Source organism: Conger conger, chromosome 1 (assembly GCF_963514075.1).
Source record: "Conger conger chromosome 1, fConCon1.1, whole genome shotgun sequence".
Lineage (NCBI taxonomy): Eukaryota > Metazoa > Chordata > Actinopteri > Anguilliformes > Congridae > Conger > Conger conger.
This window is the reverse complement of record NC_083760.1, coordinates 46,474,627-46,496,932: the sequence shown is the minus strand read 5'-3', so window position 1 is coordinate 46,496,932 and position 22,306 is coordinate 46,474,627. Positions and strand designations below refer to the sequence as shown.

General features: G+C 43.0%; 1 protein-coding gene across 8 annotated transcripts in view; it reads right to left on the bottom strand.

Annotated features, from left to right (window-relative positions):
* lrrfip2 (leucine rich repeat (in FLII) interacting protein 2) overlaps positions 1-22,306 on the bottom strand; it is a 63,149-nt gene that overhangs the window by 16,832 nt on the left and 24,011 nt on the right. For 2 of the 8 annotated variants that reach the window (XM_061236839.1, XM_061238212.1), the window contains exons 3-6: positions 20,733-20,819; positions 3,307-3,351; positions 727-858; positions 386-457 (exon numbers count right to left, since the gene is read on the bottom strand). In XM_061236839.1, coding sequence (XP_061092823.1) covers positions 386-457; positions 727-858; positions 3,307-3,351; positions 20,733-20,819 — 336 coding nt within the window. Of the gene's footprint in view, positions 1-385; positions 458-726; positions 859-3,306; positions 3,352-5,068; positions 5,183-6,661; positions 6,731-9,035; positions 9,090-9,428; positions 9,477-10,313; positions 10,359-10,465; positions 10,514-10,880; positions 10,998-12,658; positions 12,731-13,343; positions 13,395-14,980; positions 15,062-15,765; positions 15,814-15,902; positions 15,957-17,771; positions 17,832-20,732; positions 20,820-22,306 lie in introns of all 8 variants that reach the window. The other 6 variants (XM_061237382.1, XM_061239021.1, XM_061234308.1 and 3 more) reach the window with 5 other exon arrangements.

Sequence of the window (22,306 nt, the reverse complement as noted above, 5' to 3'; positions counted from 1 at the left end):
ACTGAACTATGGCAGAAAAGGAAGGTAAATGCTGGTCCCACACTCTGAAAGCGCTGAGGGACCACGGACGTCATGCTGTCACTGGGAGGTCATCTCCAACAGGGGTGAGGGGGTTAAAGGTTAGGTCTGCGCTTCGCAACAGCCCGGTTCGGGGGACCCACCACGCATGCCTCATATCTGGAAAACGCCAACATTGGTCACTTTCTGCCTCACTTTGGTGTTTACATTAGAGAACCAATCGGATGAGCGGGTCTGCGGGAGGCAAAGTGGGACCCAGGGAGCGGGGCGGGGGAGAGGGGGGTGGGCACACGCTCACAGCTCACCGCAGTCACGTGTGCAGGTACGGGGGAAACAGAAAGCATGCTGGGAGCTATGGCCCCTCTACCTTCAGCTCTTTAAGTCCCTGCATGTATCTCCCCTCTACATCCTGTATCTGGTCCTTAAGATCATAGATATCCTGTTGAACAAATGAGATGAGTTGGGAAGGGTTTTGGGGGAAATGACAGCACTGACAAGACAGTTCAAACGCCATAGCCTGGAGTCAGGGGGAAATACTTCACACAGCAGTATTTCGTTTTTTACAAAAATATTTGACATCCTTCGGCCTTTGATATCACCCACTTGTAAAGAAAGCCTTAGGCGCTGAGCTCATAGACGCAGCTGCATGGTGAGACCTTACCCTCAGTCTGCTAAGCTCATAGGCGCAGCCACATGGTGAGACCTTACCCTCAGTTCAGTGAGCGACACATCCGGATCCACGATGCTCCCTGTGTCTCCGCTCCCCCTCCGGGACGAGGATCCCCCCAGAGTGGCCAGCGCTGCTGCCGAGAGGCCCGGGGTGGTGCATCGAGACGACGGCTGAAAGACACGTAAACGCAAGGTAAATTGACTGCATTTATATAATTGTATATTATTTAATTATCCCGCTTTTACCAATTATTGCCTCTCATTCAACAAATTCACACACACACACACACATACACAAACACGCCAACGGCGAAATGAAGCCATGCAAGGCGGCCAGCTCCTAGGGAGCAATTGGGGGTTTAGCTCAGGGACACTGCGACACACCCAGGGCAGGGGATCAAACCACCAACCTTCCGACTGCCGCTCTTAACTCTTGATAATGTTGCCCCATAATTTAGGGACAGGACGAATCCTCATTCACATGCGTGCACTTTTGCCCCGTCCAATTGTAATTTATTTAGTCCACTAACCAAAATGGGGACCAGCCAGTTTGAGCAGAGTAAACATGAGGTCACCTTAGATCTTTAAACATTTGAACGTGATTAATTCAGCAGCTTTGATCTTCGAAATTCAATTCCAGGCTTTGAAGTCTTTGTGGGAAATGGTGGACGTACAGTAAAGCTGTGCTTTTAACAACATAACTGAAGTAGCGGTGGGACTTCTGGAAAGTTCTGGCTTGGTGGGCCTCAGGGACAGGAGATCAGTGCTCGGAGAGACGGTTTTCCAAAGAAAGCATTTTAATTGGTACTCGATGTCACAGCATTAACCAGTTCAGTCTTTCGGACAGGGATTGTAGGTATGAGTTTGTGTGGTGTTTTTTTCATGCACAGTGCAATTCCCTACGTCACAATGGAACTTTATCGGCAATGTATTAAGACAAAGATACATATGGAAATCGGTGACAAAACGGCAAATGCAGCACAGACAAAACATCAGAAATAACACAATACGGGGATGTTCTAACAGTCACCCCCAAATGTAGGCACTAAATTTGAGTCCCGAAAGGAAAGGCTTAAGGTCACAGCCAGTGTTCTCATTGTCCTCCCAAGCTGGTAATCTAACTAGCCAGGTCGAAGGTATGTCTGACTGTCGAACCGCACTTCTGCTGCACGATGCATCCATCAGCTCCAGGGAAGGTGTTGCTGATGTTCTGAGTGGGTCATCAGGGACCCAAAGACCTGTATCAGCTGTATCAGCTGAGATTGAGATGAGGGAAAGGGTAAACAAAAACTGGTGGTGCACCTGCCCCGATTGGCAACCCTGAGAAGTCGCACTGTTGTATAGGAATTCAGCAAGAGCAGCTAAGTAATGTGTCTTTCCCATTGGAAATACATGACAGTGTTTATTTTAGTTTGTTTATTGATAGTGTCTTTTTTAATAGTGGTCAGGTGGTGTTATTTGGCTGAGTGCTTTGAGCCTGACAAATTATTACATAATTGGTGATGAGAAACTCAGCGGACCAAAGTCAACAAAATGTGAACTATCCATATTTTCTTGGGGATCTGTTTACTTAATTATTTTTATCCATTTAACTTTTCAGGTCTGTTTACTAGAAATGCTGCTAGGGGCTCCCTGCACTTTATTTTTCAAAATATAATTTTGAAATGTTCTGTTTTCTAGTAACTTATTTAACTCAAGCTATGTTTAAAGGAATTCAAAGAAAGTTTTGTGAAGGAGTTTCTTACTGTAAATTTTGACACTAAAATGTAAATATTTACTGCAAATGTATATCAGCCCCAAATATCGGTTATCAGTCCTCTTGATTTCTATTAATCAATATCAAAAACCATATCGGTCGATCACCAATCCAGAGCCAAAGTGTGATACAGCTTCTGCTGAGGGGCCATTCCATCAGAAATCACATTCTTACCTCACCCTTTTAGATGTAAACTATTTTTTATACATGCTACCAATATGAGAGTGTAGGAGACATTCGCATTCAGGAGATAGGGGCCATCAAAGTTGACCAATATTAGACCCCCTACCCTAACTAAAGACATGGATAATAATACATTTTTCCTAATGTTTGAAAGCTTACAAACAACTTTATTTACAATTTAATGTCAAACATAAACAAATATGTAAATTAGTTTTTTGTTCTACACTTCAATTCCCATAGCTCCCCGCTACATACAACCTTCACACATTTTCCTGCAAACAAAGAAAACTGTGCTCAAACTGCATCTGTTCAAAGTCCCATTGTGAAGTAGGGAATTGCTCTGTTTGCATTCATGAAAAACTACCACACCCACACACACTTACCTATACAATCCCTGTCCGAAAGACTGAACTGGTTAATGCTGTGACAGACTACCAATTAAAATGCACTTTGTCAAACTGTCTCGAGCTCTGCTCTCTAACCGGAGCCTCCTGTCCCTGAGGCCCTCCAAGCCAGAATCTTCCAACAATACTGCACTGTTTTTCAGCAGAATCTAGCTCTTTTAAGGAGATATTGGGTTAGCTAGCTGGTTAGCCCATGACAATAAGGCAGCTGAGTGCTTGTGTGTGCAATACAGTATTGAGCATGTGCCCTGTAGTTCCTAGAACTAGAGTACTCACCCGACTGTATGTATCCGTGTACTGCTTATCACATTTTTCATCCAGCTGAAAGAAAAGAGAAGACCGTTTTATCTACACAACTGCAGGAATTTGGGCTCAACGCACTGGAAGCACGTTTCCTCGATTGTTCGACGTTATACATTTGACGGTGCATTCTTCACCTCCGCTATAACCTTAAAGACAACCGATGAGTTAAAAACACAAATACCTGAAAAGAAACCCCAATCTGCAAAGTAAAATAAGCCATTCTAAGTACACCTGCAGAAGACTGAAGCTGGAAGCTGGAAAGTATTTAGATTTTTTAGAGTATTTGAGAGCAGAGTGTTTCGTTTAGTTCGTCACACAAACAAGCCTGATGTATACTCGTCGCACGACCCGTGACAAAAATGAAAGTGTCGCACAACGTTTTGTATTTATACTTTGTCTGCGATAACGGTTCTGTTGTCTATGGTAACAAGATGCCAAACCGCTGATGTTTACATTTTTTAAAACACAGCTGAGCCTGGCGTAGCCTATCCATGGCAATGAATTTCAGTGTTCCATATGGCTGCCCAATCAACTCTGTCACATGACTGTTCTGAGACAGAACAAAGAAAAACATTGAGAAATGTTGTACTACAGTGTTTTCAGTTGAAAATGCGTCATACAAGATCTGTCGCAAGGGTCGTAGGACAAGTATAAATCAGGCTTTAGAGGCTTCCTTTTCACAGGGCAGCCTCTGAGGCCATCAAATTTCACAGTGTCACAAGACATTCAGTGATGAAGCAGCACACAGTTAAGGGGATAGTCTGCAGTTTTTCCAATTACTCAGAAATCTGAACCCAAAGAACTTCAATCAAATGTGTTCAAATGTGGGCAATCAAATTATAAAAATGGGCAATTCCATGGAAAAAAGACAGATAACTGCCAGATATTTCTGCTTCTATAACCATCAGGAGCAAATAACCCTGCCAGTCTCTTATGTAGGTCTATTGGACTTTACTATGCAGATATACTGCATTTGTAACCATGGAATTGCACAAATACAATAAAATAAAAATCAATATAGTTAAAATATTGATGTTTCAAGTCATGCCATCTTAAACAGATGACCAATTTTCTAATAAAACCAACACAAAGTGTCAATGACAAAAGCCCAACTGCAAAGACCTCTTGAGTGAAGTTATCACTGAGTGTAAAGGACACACTCAACAGGAATAGTTGTTTCCAGGAATACAGAAATAACTCACTACATGCACAGTAAAGTCAAAAGACAAAATATTTAGGCAATTTTTAATGCACGGACCCTCGTCTGTACCTCCCGTAACCACACTACTCTAAAAAAAACTCCAAAAGCTCCAAAAACTCATTAATACAATTAATTTTGGCTGAGGATCATAGTCTCAAACACGTCAGAAAAAGGACACGGGATTGGACAGAGTAGTTTCCAAGAACCAGCTCATTGGCAGAATTATGAGGGCAACAGCACGAGGCAGTGGGGGGGAGAAGAGACTCATTACATTACAAAATGGCACCCACATACGTAATTTGTCTGAACGAGTCACTTATTCACGAAGGCTACCTGACGAACAAACAGACCTGGATCAAATGCCTAACTGTTTTGGATTCAAATACTTTCAGTGCTTGCTTGATTTTGCCTGGTGCAACTGAGCCCACCAAGACGACCAGAAGAAAGTATTTGAACCCAAAACAGTTACACGTGACCCAGGTGTGAGCAGAGGATGCATTTCGGGCAGGGGGGCCGCCACGCCCGGTCACTCACGATGTCCAGGTCAGGGATGCTCAGCTCGTCCAGGTCAGACACAATGCTGCCCCTACGGCTGGTGCGGCTGAAATAGTCAGCCGCCGTTTCGCTGATGTCAGAGAAGTCAGAGGACTACACAACGGCGGTTTGAGAGACAGACAGACAGAGAGAGAGAGAACGAGAGGGAGAGAAATGAGAGAGAGGGGGGAGATGAGGCTGGACGCAATTAAGGTCGCTCTCCCGCGCAGTGGGACAGTGAGAATAAACGTGGCTTAGCTCACTCAAAGGAATCCCAGCATGAAGATCTGTACATTTTTGCAGGGCTGGAGAAACGCCTATGAATTATATTAGTGTAGATGACAAGTTATGCCGTTTCATCTGTTTACAAGACTGTAAATATGAAATTTGTACATATTTATACTAAAAATACATAAAACCTGACCGCACACAAGCAACCACAACACTATATTGAAATAAATGTTGCCTTTGGCTGCATCTAACCCAGCCTACATTATGATCCACCATATGTTCATCATTCAGTAACACAATGCTGATCAAGCAATGTTCTTAATTTAATGACGTACTCCTCCTTTTAATGACCGGAGGTTAGCTTTTTGACTGTGTACATTTCAACAATATGCATTATATTTCAAAGAATTTGAACTCCAATTACAATGCATTTACAAACAACCTTACAACTACAAATAAATGCACAAGTCATCTTTGTTTAACAATATTTATGAAGTGTGGCCGCGGCCTAAACAATCGAGAAATTTGGAGACCCTAGTAAAAGCATGAAATCCAAAACTGTAAACAAAATGCATGCTTGGATACAATAAATACAACAAATACCATGCTGACAGAACCAATGGCTATCCATTTAAACTTCATTAGCGGGTTACTGTGAATCTGCAGACTGCAAAATGAATCGCCTCAAATGAATAAGTAAACACCGCATGTCAGTGTGGTAAGCAGAACCAATGATGTTATAGGTTAAAAAATGAAGAGTGGAAAGAGTAAAAGTTGAGACTGATTGATATTTATATTAGTAGCGGTACAATTATCTATTACTACCTTCAGATGTTTACTAGTATGTTCACAGCCATGAAGCACAGGACCAGAAGTCATTGCATTTCACAACTGAACGCAGTGAAGTCGAAGTGAAAGCAGTGGTAGACAATGGCTGATCTGATATGGGCAGCAGGGAAAAAAGGCTGATTTATGCTTCGGCGACACTAGCTAGCTATGTAAACAAAATATCATTCATAAAAACAAGTAGCCTAGTAAACTAGTATCCTTGCCATGACAACCTTTCATCTTCATTTCAGTCAACAGATCACGGCTGCATCAAAATTCTGCAGGGACAGGACACCCAAAGCTCCAAAGTGTGGGCATGACGTCAAAACTATCTCATTAAGGACTCATCGCCGAAGCATAAATCAGCCTTAAGGCTTCTCAACCCCACCACACCTCAGCAGCAGTTCACAGCATTCCTGGGTCCTAAAGCAGTTCCCATTCTAATGTCACCCAAGTCACCCCCTTCCCCCCTAAAGTTTCCCATCTCTCGCAAAGGGGTACGGAGGCCGTTCCCCCGACATGCTTGAAGCTCACCACGCTGTCCCTCCTCCCGCGCCTGTATCGGTCCTGGGACACGGTGCTGGAGCTGTCATCATCGGAGTGCTAAGAATATTAAACAAACATGAGGAACCAGTCTCCCATTTCACGTGTACACAGCACCCCTCCAATTCCACACTCACTCTCTCCCACGCGTAAATGGTAAATTATCTGCATTTATATAGTGCCTTGATCCAAATCCAGTCGGGGGTTAATTGTCTTGCTCAGGGACACTTCGACACACCCAGGGCGGGACCAAACCGGCAACCAACTGCCAGACGCCTGCTCTTACCTCCAGTTTCAGTTCCACACACACACAACTCCAATTTCACTCACCCTCTCACCACACTCACCAGTGATATTTATCATATCACACTCTCTCTCACACACACACACACACACACACACACACAACACCCCTCCAATTTCATACTCACACTCACCAGTGATATTTATCATATCACTCTCACACACACACACAACACTCACCCTCCTCACACACACACAACACCCGTCCAATTTCACTCACCCACTCACCACACTCACCAGTGATATTTATCATATCACTCTCACACACACAGCATGCAACACTTCTCCAGTTTCAGACACAACGCTCGTCACCCTCTCTCTCACACACACACACCCCTCCAATTTCACACTCACCCATCCTCTCACACACACTGCACTCCTCCAACTAAACACTCACCCTCATACACATGCACACCCCTCCAATTTCATACTCATCCTCTCATACATGAGGCACATTGTAACCTTTGCCACACTATCCAGATAAAATATTTGTTGCTGATAGGGCTGCACGATGTATTGTATATTTATTTATATAGTCATTGAGATATGAATATGCAAAATAAACACATCGCAAAAGACTGCTTGAACAGCGATGAATACTACTTATTTAAATTTATGTTCGGTTAAATTGATTGGCTGGTCATGTGTCATATTGTCATAGCAACGTTATCGCATATCGCATATTTTCATCATATCGTGCAGTCCTAGTTGCTGATGAGCATTGGTCGGCAAGCACAATCTGCAATCAACTTCCATTTTGAGTATTACGAACTATTGATCAAAGCTGGAAAAGTGGATAAGAAGTAGTCATTGGAAAGGTTTGGGGTTCAGTCTGACTCTTGAATCCTGGCTGAATCCTGAGTGTCATTTTTGCACTTTCTGATATCGGAATAAAACTTTCATATTTTCACCCAAGTCTGTTTATTTACAGGAACGGTAGTTTTCAAAAATGAAACGTATTCTGAGTCAGACTTTTCCAATGACTACTTTTTATCCACTTTTCCAGCTTTGATCAATAGTTTCTAATACACATAATGGGAGGATGTAGACATTTTAGTGGCACCTATCAAGTAGGCCTTAGTGTACTGACCATAATGCTGTGATTGAATTAGTCTTGTTGACTCAAGCAGTTCCTGAGCTCTCACTCCCGGTCATTATTCTACCATTGCACCAACTCTATTATAATGCTGATAAGAGGCCAGGCTAGAGACAGAGGCTCTCAGAAGGGTTGGCAGTGTAGTATAATGGTCAGCAAAAAGTACATTTCTGAAGAGTACAGCAGCTCCTAGTCCACATTACAAGATGTGAGAGGATAGGATCAGCACTCATGTTCGGTATAAGGGTGGCAGACCAACCGCTCGCCGTTTGGTTTGCATTCTCCAGAACGTATGACACGGGTATGGTGGCATGCGTGGCCACAAGAGCCAACTTTCCACAAAAGCAGGTGAGTGTTCTGTGTTAGTATCAATATAAACTATCGATTTAGGCTAGAAGCTAGATGCTATCAATATAAACACCAACAACAGTAACTGTCCGTAGACATAGACATCCACAGTGGTCTCCATACACAGAGCCCATGCATCACCATAGGCAGCAACAGCACAGACACACCGTCTGTCTGTCCGCTTTCATGCGGGAACACACTGAACTGCAACTGACCACATACTGGTAACATGCACTGCTGGTACACTCCTGGGCTTGCCATATTATAAGGCAACTCATTTCACCATGGCAACAGCCAAGTATCACTGTAGCTATTGGGAAAGTGCGAACATGTTGATTCTTCACATGTAGTACATATACTGGCCATAGGTTTATTACATCCTGTGCTTAGATATGGCACATTATAATGGGCCAGCTCATGCTGTATGCGCGTGTGTGTCTTTAGATTATGAGCATACACATTAGTTAGAGCATACACATTAATCCAAACCATGCAGTCTCAGCAACAGACAGTGCGTCTGCGTGTGTGTGTGTGTGCGCGGATGCGAGTGGGTGTATGCGAGTGGTTAGTGGGTGTATATGACTGCATGTTGACGTATGTGTTTTTTCATGGTCTTACCACAGGGCTGCTCTGTGTGGAGCTGGTTCCTGAGGCCCAGCTGTACTCAGAGGGCTGCAGGGAGAGTCAGGGTGACATCACTAACACATGTACTGTACACACACACGCGCACACTGTATACATACAAGCCTATGGGCAGAAGCCAGGGAGACATTACTAACAACACAGGTACTGGATGCATACACGCTGTATACATACAAGCCTATGGGCACAGGCCAGGGAGACATTACTAACACAAGCACTGTATATACACGCACGCACGCACGCACCTGTGAGGAGAGTCAGGGTGACATCACTGTCTACTCGCACAAGCACACGCACACTAATAACACACACACAGGGATGTAGCTCCGATGTCACACACATTAACTGAAGCACGGTCACAGCACTTACAGTTCTTGAATTATACGAGCCGTAGAGGTCATCATCATACAAAGAAGCCTGAAGGCAAAGAGGAGACCCACACACATGAACATCAGAGGAATGGAACCACCTTTCCATACTACCAATTTCACACCCTCAGGCACCACACACAAACAAGACACTGCTTTAACAGGCTTTCGTATGCTCAGAAGCACTCGTAAATATTAGGGTCATATATCAATCAGCACAAGGCAACACTCAAATGTACCTTTAGGCCAATGCAGAATATCTTGACTCAAGAAACATACAAAATTGAGAATTTTACACTTGGTGAAAGAGAACATCTCCTGTCAAACAGTCAACATGCAAGACACGGCACACTTCGAAAAACACTGGCACAAACCGGGCATAAAAACACAGTTTGGTAAAGATCATGTGACTCGAGTGAACACTACTCTAAATATATTCCCTTGAATTATGGCATGTATTAAGCACATACAAGTGCAACCTATGCCTAGCATTAGCTTTGCATTCAAGTGTTGAGAGAGTATTCTGTAGAGAACTCTCGGCTTCTCAACAAGGTTCAGTATATCTCTCTCCGTTGCAATGAAACGCTGTACTGGTAGTAGGGTTTAGCATTAGCCGGTTCAATCCAATGAAAAGCACCACTATTAGCATGGTTTAGCATTTCTCCGTTTACAGTAATGAAAAGCTCAGCTGGTAATAAGGCTAGTTGGGTTAGGTTTAATGGACAGGAGGAATCTAGTTAGGTTCTAGGCTCACTATCGGACAATGGAAATGCTGAAACTGGCATGCAACGCGTCGAACATTAGTGGTGTGTCGTGCGTTTTAGCTGCTCTGCAAGACCATAACCGCAGGCAGAACGAGGCGTGCGTGCGCCGGAGTGTCACGCACCAGACTCTGGCTACGGCTCAGCCCGGTGCTGGAGGGGGGTGCGGCCTGTGAGTCAGGAAGGAAAGGGAGTATGTCATTAACGCACGGTAACGCTCAGGTATTCTGACCGAGCTGCGCCCTTATTGGACGGCGGCGCTGCCTGTCACACTAACCCTGGGGCTCCGGGACGTGGCCAGGGGCTCGTTGTACACGGAGGAAGACTGCGCTCAGAGAGAGAAAGAGAGAAGGAGTACAGTCACAGTGCCAGGCAGTGATAGGACAGTGCATTGAGAAGTAGAAAGCGAGGTCATTGTGTCAGGCAGTGACAGTACTGTGCCTAGATCTGGCTGCCAGGGTCCTACATCATACTGCCCCTTAAATAAAAGGTTTCATGCATGTTTTCTCAAGATTACAGATCTAGTTTAATCTCTAAAAATAGATTTGTAAATGATTTGTTAATAAACTGGTGTGGTCTTAGGAGTGGTTTCCTGTACTTGAATACATAGCATTTCACACCCTAGGCTGACTGACGGAAAAGGGAAGGAGAGGGGCAGGCAGGAAGAAAAGAGAAGAGAAAAAAAAACACACCCTAGGCTGATATGAAGGGAGAGGAGGGAGAGGAGGACAGCCTCTAGGCTGATAGGCAGGAACAGCTGTGCTGTTCTTTAGGCTGCTGTATTTCCTTTGGTCATGGTACAGTCCGGTCTGATGGGAAAAGAAGTCATTCTGAACATTAATAGAAAGCAGAGCCATGAGTATTGAGCACAGCATGAGCTCATTTAGCACAGACATTAGCACTAGGTAGATTTACTCCAGAAAATGAGTACCCCTGATCCTTAATTACAGGAAAAATCTGAAGTACTTAAGAAAATGCAAGGATAAATCAGCCTGTCATTATTTAGAGAAAATCATAAAAAGTCCCAACCCTAAACAACATTACAATATTTAGCTATGAGGTACACATTCCAGTATTACTTTATCCATGAGGTCATACAGTATATATACCAACACAACTTACTTTAGCTATGAGGTCATACAATATAATTAGCCAAAGACCAACAGCGGTAGAGCGGTGCTACAATGCTTGTGTTTTTAAGTCCTTTGTTTTTCATATCTTTTTATTACACACAAATAAAAGGTTTAGGACTGCAACTCCCTTGAGTAGAAGACTGTATAGAGAACATGCTGTTGAGCTTTGACCACGACCCTTCACAAGGTAGCTTGAATGTGCTGGGAGTTAGCACTAGTCACCCAAATAGCTAAGCAATCAAGGCCGTGCGGCTCGTATGAAGCCTCATACAAACAGGCCCTAAGGTCCAATATTGAATGCAGATTGAGGAGGCGCACCTGTGGGGCTGCTGCCCACAAAGTAATAAAGTTCTAAGTCTTTCACTTTCACTTGTTTCAGCTGTAAAATTGCAGTTGCTCTCTCACTTGCTGGCTGGCTCTGACAGCTAAAGAAACTGTCTTCCGGTCATTTTTAGGTGACAGGCCAATGTAAACTTGATTTCATTCTTTAATTAATTAATTATGAATACAATTAATTATTTAACATAATGCATCATAACATACACCTTTGGTTTGCACTCAAGTAATTCTTAGTCATTACACTCCCTCATTGGCAAAATTACTGGAGGACCAAAGTAAAACATTTTTTTAAGTTAATCTGTTGATAAGGGCCTAAATTTCCAATGTTATAGGAAACTGAAATAGGAATATGGATCATGTGTTAATCTTCCCTTTTCAATTTCATTTACCATTCATGTGATGTCAGAAAGAATTTCATTTTAGTAGCTAAATTATGACAAAGTGGTTTAGATGCATTTTGGCACAAATAAATTACACAAAACTCATGGTGAAGATTTTTTGGTTAAGGAAGTTACTGTATCACACTATACCATGTACCATTCTACATGAAGTACACAAGTATCATCATCCTTGCATCACATCATATATTACTCATATATTGCAAATTGCATTACCTCAATGCAAAGCCATTTGTTGCAATACGGTTCATATAGTTTGCTGTCTGAGCAATAGCAACAGCAAAAGCAACAGAAATCAACTGTGTTGACAAGTTTTACAGTTTTTGAGGAAATCTAAGGAATTTCCAAGTATTTGTGAAAATGAACACTCATACTGAAGCATTTGCTATTAATTCCCAAACTAACTGCTTGTAATCAGCCAGTCTGTGACCCTGTCCATGTGCATCCATTTAGACCATTTACTGGGAGTGTTTTAATGCCTCAGCAGTGTCTGTCCATCTGATTACTCTGCTTAGCTGCAGTGCATTAGCATTTGAATGCAGCAGTGAAACTGCACGTAGTCTCCACAACAGCACAGGCTACCAGCAGCGCTAAACTGACCAGCAGGTCTTTCCTGGAGGTGCTAGTGACGGGGGTCTTCTTTAGGCCGTAGAGGTCGCTGTACACAGAGCTCTGCCGAGACACAGGGGGGGGGGGGGGGGGGGGAAGCGGAGTCACTGCACCTGTCCTGACGCCTCTAAAGGGATGAAGGCAATAAACATCTAGGAACCAGCGTCTGTTCATTATGAATACACGACCGACACACTGTACCCCTCATTTAGCACAGAGAATTCTACAGCTTTCTGTGAGCGCTATTAAATCTGCTGTATCAGGACGCACATCTCATGCTGTGGTCTAAGGCCTGAATCATCAGCAATGAGTCAGCCCTCATCTGGACATCAGACTCTGTTCTGGTTCTTAAGAAATTATGAGTATCATAGAAAAGTATACACCACGTTACAGAAAGTTTAGAAACTGGTGGGAATACTTTTCCATTTATAGGGATAATAATAACAGGCTGCATCTGAATTTAATTTGTACTTGTGGCAAGTAAAAAACTATCAAAAAAATAAACCAAGTGTGACACTGTCTGAAATAACGTCACACATGCACCTCATGAATGAGGATGATACAAAGGGAAAAATGATGAAATTGTTGTGTATTTTACAAGGGAACACCTCTAAATATAATTTAGTGATAATCTGATGACAATAGATGAAGCAATGCTAGACTGTTAATTACATACAGAAGAACGGGAGGGTCTGAGTGAAGAAGATGTGCTGGAGAGACCGTCAGACTGAGAGAGAAAAAAAAAAAAAACAGGAAATCAGTCAGAAAACAGAGAAAATAACATAGACAGAGAAAAAAAACAAAAAAAAAAACAAGTCATGCGGAGCCCAAGCATAACCAAGCCAAAACACAAAACCCCAGTGAAAGCTCCTTACACCTCAAGTTTCCAACCGAGAATGGTGGATATACAGTGGCGTCCAGAATTATTGGCCCCCTGATAAATCTTCACAAAAAATTATAGTTATTGACACAAGCTTTATTTTCCAATATACGTAAAGGAGTTTATTAATGATTCTATGGAATTAATTAAAGCAAAGTCTTTACATAAATTTAATTCCCCAAAAAACAGGTTCCACAAAGATGACAGCCACAAGTCTTTTCCTATGATTTCTGATAAGGTTAGAGAACACACTAGGAGGGCACATGCTTTGCAATACAGGGAAACCAAGAGATACCAGCCACTGTTAGGTAAGATCGCACTTCCAACAGGCAGCTAATTAAACGCGACCATACACGGCCACACAAAAAATACACAGAAAGACACAATATGAGCTCAATATATTTACAATAAATAATGTTAAACACCATGCCCCGTGGCATTCATATACTCTGCACCCTTAAACAGTCTCAAAAGTCAAATATCGGTTGTTATGTCATGTCAACACTCCAGACAACTGTAGACTCACTGGGCTTTAATGAATTTCATTAACTCTTCTTAAAAACATGGTGCAGTTCAATTTGTGTTCCCCATTCCATGAATCAATAGCAGCTAAATTCCACTCCAGGAATCAGGACTGTTGCAACCCAGTATGCACCCGCCCATCGCATTAAAGTACTATATTCTGGGGCTCCAGCTGATAAAACTGCCAAACTTTCAGCTGGACTGCCAAGCATTTGTTGTTGTGTTGTGAAAGTCCAAGCTTTGAAACACAAATTAAATCTTGAGTGCGCGCCACCAAAATAGTGACAGACGGAAATTTGATGACAAGGATTCTGGAGAAATAAGTAAGCTAGTCTAGCAAGTTCTTGCTTTAATTAATGTTTATATACTGTAAAAATTAATGAAATAATCATAACTTGCAGTTTCAATCAGTGAATGTTAGCAATATTAAATAAGCCTGTCAAAGCGTACCACTTATCAATTCCCAATCATAATTGATAGTTGGGTGCAAAGTAATGTCACTTAGCTAACATAAGCAAATGAACACTAACATGTATGTGAATTTCTCTTTTGGAAAGGCTTTAATTAGCTCACACTGAACAACAGTTATTCACCGTCAATTATCATATAGCTAACGTTTTTCCTTGATAAACATAATTTAGGGCAGTCTCCTGGACATTGATTCCCATTGTCAGACGAGCCTTCTAAATGTTTTTCTCGACTTTACAAAAAAAACAAAAATACTGGGAGAAGAACAAGCCGCACATCGTTACCCTAAACAGCTACTGATGAAAAGTGAGTCACGGTTTGTCAGTCAGAGCAATTCATCTATGACGCTTGCAGTCATACGTTAGCATATACACATGCAAATAGGCACTTCACACACATGCGCACACGCGCGCACACACACGCATGCGGACATCCCCACACACCACCAGGTCTCTTCTGCGGGAGGTGCTGGCACGACTCCGGTGAGAGCTGCTGGAATCCCGCAGTGAGGAAGAGGAGGACGGCTTCCAGAACAAAACACAGGATGCATCAGCAGCCGCAACAAACAACCCAACACTTAAAGCACACCTTCATTTGCCAATGAGCTTTCCCTCTGGAATACAGCAGCAGATTAAAAAAAGTTTGGTAAGATTTACATTTACATTTACATTATGTTCTATGCACACACTCCTTTGCTACGGAAACAATATTAGTGTCCTATTGTTCCAGATGAGACTGATGATTCCTACCACAAAAACCCAGTTAGTCAGTCATGGAAGAATATGTTGCGTATGGACAACAAAGATTTGTAAATGTGTGAATGTGCGCAACTCTTTTCAACCATGAAAATTTTACGTGTCACCATAGAGTGCTTGAGGGGCCTTCTGTCATCTTAATAGACTGTTTGCATTGCCTCAGTAGAATACAAGTATTGGGGCCTGCATTGCCTCAGTAGAGTACAAGTATTGGGGCCTGCATTGCCTCAGTAGAGTACTAGTGGGGACCTGTACTGCCTCAGTCGAGCACCTTTAGAATGCCGTGGGATTCAGGGAATGTATGCAGAACTTGTAATGCTGACTGGTCACAACCAATAATATCTCCTGTCATGTAGCTGCTACATGGGGCATTAACTCGTACAGGAAGTCCACAGAGATGCCAGAATAAGCAGTGGCCATTACAAATGGACTGTTATAGGGAGATACGCTCACACAGTTTGAATGGTACACACCCTATAACTCCCGACACTACGAACTGATTTCAGGTCATCGTCCAGTGCCTAAATGAATGAGAGAAAACAAGAGACAGATGAGAAGAGTGATGGAGAGAAGAGGAAGGCAGAGAAAGGAGGAGATGAGGAGTACAAACCCGATGATGGTGGTTGCTGGACTTGTGGGTGTGTCGGGCCTTCTCCGTGTCGGCCTGGAGGGCGGGGCGAAGGGAAGGGAGCACGGTAAAGAGACAGGAAAGGAGAGGAAGCATTTGGCGAGAAATGGCGAATGGAGCAACCACCTTTGCCAACGGGACGGGTGACCAAACCATGATCAGCCATCGCCGATAATCAAAGCCATTAAAACTACAGGTTATGCACAAACGAATGAGAGTACCCGGGTCCCTGATTTTATTTTTATTTTCTTAAGAAATTAGCCAATTCCTCAAATATCAATTCAACTCTCTCGCAACCAACCCTGCAAATACCCTTTAAGAATACCGTTTTTGTGTTTTTGGTTTAATGGACAGGGGCGACTGACGGTCATACAACATCTTCCTCAGAGTGCATTTCTCTGAGCTGTGTCCTCCGTCTACTTCAGGCTAATCCCTGAGAAGTTGTCAGGGTAAAGAGTCACAGTCTGGATTTGTCCTGGTTCTAGACCACCTATTTGATCCTCTTTTTCTTTAGCTAGCTTGTAGTGCCTTTGGTATTTTTCTTTTTATGGCCTGAAAGTTTTATGATGGACTGAAAATGTACACTTAGTGACCACTTTTAGGTATTTTCAACCTATCTTTTTGGACTTATTGGACTTCTCCTGCTATAGCCCAGCCACAAGGCTGGTGTATTGTGTGTTCAGAGATGCTCTAACGCATATCATCATTGTAATACGTAGTTATTTCAATTACTGTCGCCTTCCTGTAAGCTTAAACCAGTCTGGCCATTCTCACCTGACCTCTCATTAATGAGGCATTTTCACCCACAGAACTGCTGCTAAGGATGTTTTTCGCACCATTCTCTGCAAACTCTACAAACTGTTATGTGTAAAAATCTGGATCATTCTGAAATACTCAAACCACTCCGTCTGGCACCAACAATAATTCCAGAGTCAGTTAAGTTACATTTCTTGCTCATTCTGATGATGGGCCTTAAAAAAAACTCTTGACCATGTCTGCATGGGGCAGCCTGTAGCGTAGTGGTTAAGGTAAGGACACGCAAGGTCGGTGGTTCTAATCCCGGTGTAGCCACAAGAAGATCTGCACAAATGTTGGGCCCTTGAGCAAGGCCCTTAACCAAGGCCCTTAACCCTGCATTGCTCCAGGGGAGGATTGTCTCCTGCTTAGTCTGATGAACTGTACGACGCTCTGGATAAGAGCGTCTGCCAAAATGCCAATAATGTAATGCATGCTTTCATGCATTGGGTTGCCGCTACATGATTGGCCAATTCTACATTTGCATTAATGAGCTGGTGTACAAGTCTACCTAATAAAGTGGTCATTGAGCTTGTGTGCCTTCAGCTGCAGTTTATAACCTGCCTAACTACAAAGGTCAGATTCCTTTGTCGTCTCCAAATGAAAAGCCTGTGCTATGAGTGCTATGTTAAAGACCACGGTTTCCTGCTGCGCAACATGCTCATTCTCATTCCAGAGATCTGTGTGATAAGGAGGGCGAAGCACACCAAGGTCCAGAGTCAAACTCGAGCCATAACACTGTTAACAGGGTGCAACTTGTCCATCCACCTACATATTAATGCAACGCCTTTAACACAACACCGGTATGTTAAGTCTAAAACAAGCATGCTACAGAGCAGCAGGGGATGGTTACAGATTTACAGTCTCCACACAGCAAAAAACCCCTCAGTTAGCTTCTGCAAGCCAGTCCGTTTTAGAAGTCTACAAGTGGGTATGGGCAGGAGCTTCTCCTCCATTAAACAGGCCATTGTAAAAACACAGGCTTATTGTGTTGAGGATAAAGAAAAGTGTGTTAGTAGAGGAACAACGCCACAGGCCGGGCATGCGGTCTCATACCATCCACTGGTGGATCTGCCCCCATTTCCTCCCCGAGGAGGAGGAGGAGTGGTGGGAGTGCTATAGGGGAGGGAAGAAGCACGTCCGGACAGTTATTCCCTTACCGCGAATGCTTCGCGCATATCATCAGAGCTTCCTCAGAACGCGTGCTAGGCCTTTCCGCACATCTTCGAAGAGAACGTGTTACAGCCTGAAACCTTGGCCTACCTAGGGCAGACGCATAAAATACTTTGGAGTTATTCACAAACTGTTTAGCACAGCAGTATGTTTCTGAATCTAATGATGCAAGCTCGGCATAGGGGACCAAGCCCCAGTGGTAAAGGACCCAAACGTCTTCTTTCGTTTCCCTTCACTGAAGCTTTCTCGGAAGACATGACAGGACAGGTGGGTAGAACCCCAGTTCATAAATATGGGGCCAGTTCAAAGGCTGTTATCGCTCACACACACACACACACACACACACACACACACACACACACACCTCAAGCCAACAAGAGGTTGATCATGCACATAAATACAAATAAAGGATCGCAATAAAGCACAAAACTGAAATATGGACGACACCGATCCCAGTAGTACTACTTCAACAGTCATTTTGCATGACACCCGTAAAGCTGACATCGGAATTCCAGCATTGGCAGTGTAAAATGGATTTCAATGATATAGCCATGATAGGCCATGCACCTGATGTTCTGTATGACCACGACCCTCTGATATGAATAATTCCAACATTTTCACAAGTTATCATATCCCAACCCTCTCTTCTCTCTTCTCTCTCTCTCTCTCTCATATTGGTCCAAAATTGGCACATACTAGGGAAATAATGTACAGTGCTAGAGGAGAGTTAGCTGGACTAGACATTGGTGTTAATCTGTTGGCTACTAGGTTGTATAGCAATAGAGCCAAGCTGTAAGGCCAAGGTCATGCAACTTCCAGGGTTCATTTTCTATTGGTGCCGAGCATGCACTGCACTGGTTGGGTCCAATGTCCCATGTGACACTTGACCAAACCATAAGCAAGTGCAGCTGAAAATAACCACATGCCTCTGCATGCTTCTTCTAATCTCACTGGGGCATGGTCCCCTAAGCAGAGAGATGCCTTTCAGTTATCATTCTAATAACATAAGCAGAGAGACTTTCATATGATTCCAATAACATAAGCTGGGCCTTGCAGTTATCATTTAGAGAACAATGTCCAAGAAATGCCCTTGCGTCATCATTCAGATAACATACTGTAATCTATGTCTTTTAATTATTACATTAAAAATGAGCTAAATTGCACAATACTGGTTCGGTTATTCACACCTAAGTGACAAAGAGCAAAGGCCTGCTATACAAATATGGGCAGAAGCATACTTTCGAGCCTTGATTATTTATTGCAGAACAACATGTAGGTTTGTAGGCAGTACACAGCAGAACGCATCTTTTGCGATCCTCCAAATGGAACGCAAAACGGCTCCTGGAGAGGTTTTGCATTAAATCGCGCTCGGTTCAACAGTCTGTTAACATTCATACGTTCAACAGTCCTTTACAGTATATGTCATACTCAGAGCCATACAATACTCCGATTCTCATATCTAAGCTTCCAGTTTGTCTTAACAACCTGAATCTCAATTTTTATTGAGCCTCCTATCCCAACACAATCTCAACAAAACGCAGATAGGGCGTGGTCAGAACTGAGTGTTAGAATGTAGACCGCAGTGTGTGCATGCACGTGAACTCAACAATACATTTCTGACAAAAACATAATTTGCCCAATAAAAATGAAAACATTCATATGAAAACGGTCAATGGCACTGTTTAGCAGGGACTGTGATTGGACATTTTAATCCTAATGTTTGGACAATTCACACAGATAATTATAACAATGAGGATTAGGATTATGACAATAATAATGATAATGATAATACATAATTTTATAATATTTACTGGGTAAGGAAATTCCCGTAAAAGGTTGGGTTGTTTACAGCAGGGCTGCCCGACCCCATTTCTGGAGATCCACTGTCCTGTAGGTTTTCATTCCAATCCTAATAAAGCACATCATATTCACCAGCTTGTTGAGCTCCTAATTAGTAGAATGAGGTGTGTCACATTAGGGTTGAAGTGAAAACATAGAGGATGGTAGATCTCCAGGAACTGGATTGGGCAGCCCTGATTTAAACTATTCACCAATCAGCTGGGACTTTTGGTGAATAAGGTGGGATATGTCCAGTGAAAATATTGATCTATCAGTGAGAATTCTGAGAATTCAAACTGGCAGAAAAGAGTGCATAAAACCAACCAGTAAGAGCCATTGTTGTAAACAATGTAGGGTAGCCTTGAGCAAGGCCCTTAACCCTGCATTGCTCCAGGGGAGGATTGTCTACTGCTTAGTCTAATCAACTGTACGTCGCTCTGGATAGAGCGTCTGCCAAATGCCAATAATGTAATGTAATGTAAACAATATAAATGTAAACAATGGAATGTTCATTGAAAGCGGTCTGTTTTCGGTGCCGTCAGGGCCTGCTCTCATCATTGAAGGAATACTGGTAAAATGTGCATTCAAAAGCCAAAAAAACAATAATTGAACATTAAAATTCAATTATTGTCCACAACAAGTTAATTTAAGGTTAGGCTGATATTTTCACATAATAATCACAATACCTTTGGACATACATCTGCTTTAACCCTTTTCAGTCCCAAGTGTAACTACCGTAAAATATGGACCACATACCATATGGACCACATACCTTTTCAACCAATCAAAATAACTGCTATACTATTGAGCCCCTACTAAAATTTCTAAATTTTCTCGAACAAAGCCAAAACCCCTTGGGATTTGGGTGGAGCCACATTATATTGGGCTTGGGATTGAAAGGGTAACACACCATGCAATGCCGTGTAGCTCCCCTCAAAAGGGGAACACCGATGCCAAGCAGATGGTGAACCGCAAGGAGGGCCACAGCAGTTCCAGCTGCCCTACCTCTTTCTGCTGTCGCTCCAGTTCTCTCATCCGGATATCCCTGGCTTCTGCCCGAGCCGCCCGCTTCGCCGCCAGTCTCGCCTCCGCCTGTGAGACGGAGAAAAGGGCATCACAACCGTTATTAACTCCTTGAACCCGGATGATGCCAATTGGCATAAAAAAGCACTCCCTTAAACTAGGATCGTTTTCGTATTTTGTTATGCAATGGAGACTTGCGGCTCTCGAATATATCAAAATTACCAACAACAAAACCAGTTGCGCATTTGAAAAACATGTGTACATTTCGCTAAATTTCAGCTGTTTGGGCACCAGCAGTAGTACCAGCTTAAAACACATACAGAACACTGAAAACATGCCCAAGAAATGTTATCATTAAAAAAGGCACTTCAAGCAGGGCCTGTAGCATAGTGGTTAAGGTAAATGATGACTGGGACACGCAAGGTCGGTGGTTCTAATCCCGGTGTAGCCACAATAAGATCCGTACGGCCTTTGGGCCCTTGAGCCTTTGGGCCCTTGAGCAAGGCCCTTAATCCTGCATTGCTCCAGGGGAGGACTATCTCCTGCTTAGTCTAATCAACAGTACATGACTCTGAGCGTCTGCCAAATAAGTAATGTAAGCAATGTTTCATTCCATTAATGAAGATGATGTTTCAGGAAGGGAAAGTAAAACCTGCATATTATGATTTTAATTTTGATGTACTTGGAGTTGCAGGACAACATGAATGTGACAAGAACATCATGATTCAAATACGTTACGCACTGCAGCTAAAGCACCCATGCAGCTCTGCAGCTAATTGTGATCATCGCATTCGGACTGGAGGTTAGCAGGAGCCGCGCACTTGATGGAGTTGCTCTACAGTATCTGGGTCGGTAAGTGATAGCATCAGAAGGTTAGGAGTTGAAGGTAGCCAGGTGCGGTTTAATAGATGAGTCATTCAGCACTGTGCTGTTGCCATGGATTTTATTTCTGATAAACAGCAGCTTGCTGCGGGCTGCTCCAAAGCCTTGTTTGAACAAGGAGCCTCAATCCCTGTGACAAATCTGCCAGTGTGCACTGGTGGACTTCTCCTTTATTTCATTAACAATAAGGGCACCCATATCCTGGGCAAGACTCATAGCTTTAAGTTTAAACAATACCCACATCTAATAAAGAAGCAAGCTACTCAGCTATAGTGACAAGCATTAAAGTCAGATTAAATATCTTAACTGGGCATGCCTCCAGTGATGTCACAGCTTACATCCGTATCCTTGGACAGACATAGTTCAATTGTTATTCAGCACTTATTTAATTGATTACAGCAGTTGCAAACACGGTAAGATCCCGTCACCAACTTTTTCCAACAGACAAGGTCCTTCATACCTGGCTTGTGATTTATTGATGGGGACATGCATACAAGAGGGGCTCACATCTCATGCAGGCATACACATTCTCTAATCATCAGTGCCAGTCAAACCTGGGTGAAATAAGCAATTGTTTTGAATTCAAATACTTTACTTTTGCTCCGTTGATCTTGCTCGGTGCAACCGAGCCAACCAAGATGACCAGAAGTGTGTTTCATAGAGTTGTGTTCAAA